General features: G+C 59.6%; 1 protein-coding gene across 1 annotated transcript; it reads right to left on the reverse strand.

Moving 5' to 3' along the window:
* Positions 1–1,391: 1,391 nt before the first annotated feature.
* Positions 1,392–3,458, reverse strand: GMPPA (GDP-mannose pyrophosphorylase A; the record flags this gene model as incomplete). The annotated part of the gene is made up of 8 exons (XM_010139038.1): positions 1,392–1,492; positions 1,583–1,751; positions 1,842–1,934; positions 2,029–2,075; positions 2,191–2,288; positions 2,431–2,565; positions 3,183–3,197; positions 3,334–3,458. Coding segments are annotated over 8 exons (783 nt in total), but the record flags the coding sequence as incomplete, so codon positions are not given.
* Between the last annotated feature and the right edge of the window lie 3 nt (positions 3,459–3,461).

Genomic DNA, 3,461 nt, shown 5'->3' on the forward strand with positions numbered 1-3,461 from the left:
AACAGCTAATCCCCACCCAGGACCACAGGAGTGCTGGCACATGAAGGCACAGGGCTGGTAGGAAGGATTTTACTGCAAATCCACTGAGCTGGGGTGGTACTGGATGGATGGAGAATCCCTAATGCGGTGCTTTGCTGAAGGAGAGAGGTGGGATGGGGCCCTCAGAGCAGTGCAGAGCTTTAGCAGAGCTCCAAAACCAGAGGCGAAGATGGGGAGGTAAGTGGATAAAGAGCAGTGTTGGTTACTGTGGACAGACTATGCCAGCATCAGCAGGGAGCTGCCTTGACTACAGTTATTCTGAGACAGCGAGGTGGTAGATCTCTGCCACCCGCACACGTTAAGTTGATTGCTCTGGCACCCTGTGGATGTGGCTGGTGCAAGGGGAGACATGCAGCAAGCCCCTCAAGCTACACCCACGCTGATGCAGAGGAGGCTGTTGGCCCAGCAGGGTGGCAGGGGCCTGCTGCCATCACGCTGAGCCTTGCCTAGGCGCTCTGCACAGGTCTTGGCCTGATGGAAGTAGGCGTGGCAGAGCTGGCAGCTCTTCTAGCTGCTTCTGGAGGTGGTGCTGGGGAAGGGGGTGCTTCAGCAGCTCCCTCCAGGGCCAGCAGCCTGCCTGTCCAACCCAGCCCTTGTGTGGCAGTGCTCTTAGGAAAGCCTGGTGCTGCTTTGTTTTCCCAGCAGTAGGCAGGAGCCCAGCTCAGGCTGTTGTAATCACACTGTTGAAATGGGGGTCCTCACAACTGGCTTCTGCAGGGTGAGCAGGATAGGCAGGGTCAAAGCTCCCCAGCCTCTGAGGTGGGCCAAGACCTCCCAGAGAGTTGCAGACAGCAACTGATGCAGGGAGAGACAGGGTTGGTAGTGCCCTTTGGTGGAGAAAAGCCCAAAGCTGGACCCAAGACACTTCAGCCAGCAAGTGCTCCCTCAGCCAGATCTCAGCCACAGCCCAGGTCCCCCTGACCAGGCACTCAGCCCAGTGCCAGGGCCACATGCTGTCCCTGAAGCCTTCACCCTGCCCCAGGGATTGTCCCTGGGCTGCAAGAGAAGCAGCACGCGAGGCTGATGATCCACAGCTTTAATGCCACAGCCCAGGTCCCCCTGACCAGGCACTCAGCCCAGTGCCAGGGCCACATGCTGTCCCTGAAGCCTTCACCCTGCCCCAGGGATTGTCCCTGGGCTGCAAGAGAAGCAGCACGCGAGGCTGATGCTCACCAGCTTTAATATCTCTCTGGAGTATGAGTCAGGCACTTGCAGGGTTCCTGGTCTGCACCTACCCCTCTGGGGGTACTGGGAACCTCCCAGGAGATGAAGCCTCAGCACAGGCTCTCGCTGTGGGCACAGCAGGGTGTGGGTGGCTGGCACTGGCCTCTCCAAACCAGTTAGTTGTAGACTCACAGGATAATCTGGTTTTTGTAGCTGCGGCTCAGTTCCTTGTGAGGAAGGACTATGGAGTTGAGAATAACAACCTCAGCGGGGATGGTGACACTGCAGCCTGTGGGGAGAGCGTGGAGGGGTTAGCAGAAGGGGAGAAGCTCTGCCCCACTGCAGGGGGCCAGAGTGGCTGGGGGTGGGTGGGGCATACCCAGGATTGTGATGGATGGTGTGAGGCGCCCGTCCCGGAAAAGGGTCTCGCTGTCAATCTTGGCATAGGGATCGTTGGGGTTGGGGTCACTGGGTGTTCCTTCAACCCGGGCCCAGCGCCCAATGGTGCTGTCCCAGCCCACGATGGTATTGAGGACACAGGTGTGGTCCTGGGGTGAAGGAAAGGGGGGTGGAGGGTGCTGCTGCCTCCCTGCAAGGGGTGGGTGTTGACACCCACACCCTCATCAAACCCTACTTACATGGAGCGAGGCACCGTGCAGGACGATGGACTCTCGCACACGCACGCCAGCTCCCACCGTCACACCCTCCCCAATGGAGACATTGGGCCCCAGCTGTGAGGACAGAGGGAGGCGATGAGGTGGAGGACAACGGTGCCCTCAGCACCCCCGAGCATGGCCTGCTGCAGGGCCCTCGGCCTGCACTCACCACCGCGGTGCTGTCGATGGAGGCTGTCGGGTGGATATACACGTTCCCTGCAACACAAGGCAGGGGAGGGAGCTCGCAGGAGCGCCCACCTCTCAGACCAGGGGCGGTCCTACCTATGGGTCCCGCTGCCTCCCGAGGCAGCAGGGGACGTCAGAGAGGTACCTCGGATGGTAGGGCCTCCGGGTTTGTTCTGAGCCAGCCTCTCTGGGTGGCTTTTGCTGTACTGGTTCAGGTAAAGACGGCTGGCGTAGATTGCAGAGCTGGGGGAGGAAAAAGACTGTTATTGCCTCCAACACTACCAGAGCAGGGGAGGGTCCCCCCAGGGCCCTGCCTGGGCGCCCTCCTCTCACATCCCTGGTACAGATTGCTTCATGCTCCCCCCCTGCCAGCTCTAGCCCTTACCCAGCTGACTTGATCTGACTCCAGAAACTATCAGTTTTGTAGACGTAGAGTTTGCCGCTCCCAGCCAGCGCCGTGAAAACGTCCTGCTCTAGCCGGATCACTTCTGCACGCTGCCAGCCATTGGAGTTCTCCTCTCTGCAAGCAATAGGCTCGTCAGACACCCACCCCAGTCACGGCCTTAGCCATGGACCCCAGCAGCTACCCTCCCCAAACCCAGGGGCTCCAGAGGTCCTAGAGAGCTACCTAGCCATGCACTTCTTCCCCACTGCTGGGGACAGCCCCAGCCATCAGGCTAGGCCTGCCCAGCCCCACTGAGCCCCAGAGCAGCAAAGGGACAGGGCTCTGCCAGCTGCAACAAGCTCTGAGCCAGAAGGTGATGGTGCAAGAGCCCCACCCAGTCCAGGTGTTGCACGAGCAACAGATCCTGCCTGCCCTGCAGAGCCCTGCACAGCCAGAGTTCTGCTTAGGCGGTGGCAGAGATGTCAGGTAACAGGCTGGCTGGTGCAAACTGCTGAAGGAAGGAGCAGCGCATTCCCATGTGAAAGGCTTGTTCAGCCCCTTGTCCAGAGCTGAATGAGGATGGGGTGGGGAGGAGAGGAAGGGGGAGATGAAGACTCAAGCTGGCCAGGAGGGAAGCAGAGAAAAGAGCAGCCTTGCAGAGCAGCCTGGAGCAGAGAGGAAAGCGTTATGTGTTACCGCTAGGGACAATCCAGCCCGGAGAGCAGCCAGTGCAGACACAGAGGGAGACTTACCCAAGGTAAGGACAGCTGGTGCAGGACCAGGAAACAAGTGAGTGATGGCAGAGGAGGAAAGAAGATAGAGAAAGAATGGAGGATGAGCGTGCAGCTGCAGCCCCGGGAAGCAGTGGGGTGGGAGGGACGGGGGGCAGAGAGAGGCACTCACAGCACTAGCTCCTGCTGGTTCCTCTGGAAGACCTCGCCAATGTGCTGGAAGATGGCAGGTGTGAACAGGTAGATGCCACAGTTAATGATCTCACTGACGAACGTACTGGGCTTCTCCACGTAGTGCTG

The sequence above is a fragment of the Buceros rhinoceros genome, unplaced genomic scaffold (genome assembly GCF_000710305.1).
Source record: "Buceros rhinoceros silvestris isolate BGI_N320 unplaced genomic scaffold, ASM71030v1 scaffold26256, whole genome shotgun sequence".
Classification (NCBI taxonomy): domain Eukaryota; kingdom Metazoa; phylum Chordata; class Aves; order Bucerotiformes; family Bucerotidae; genus Buceros; species Buceros rhinoceros.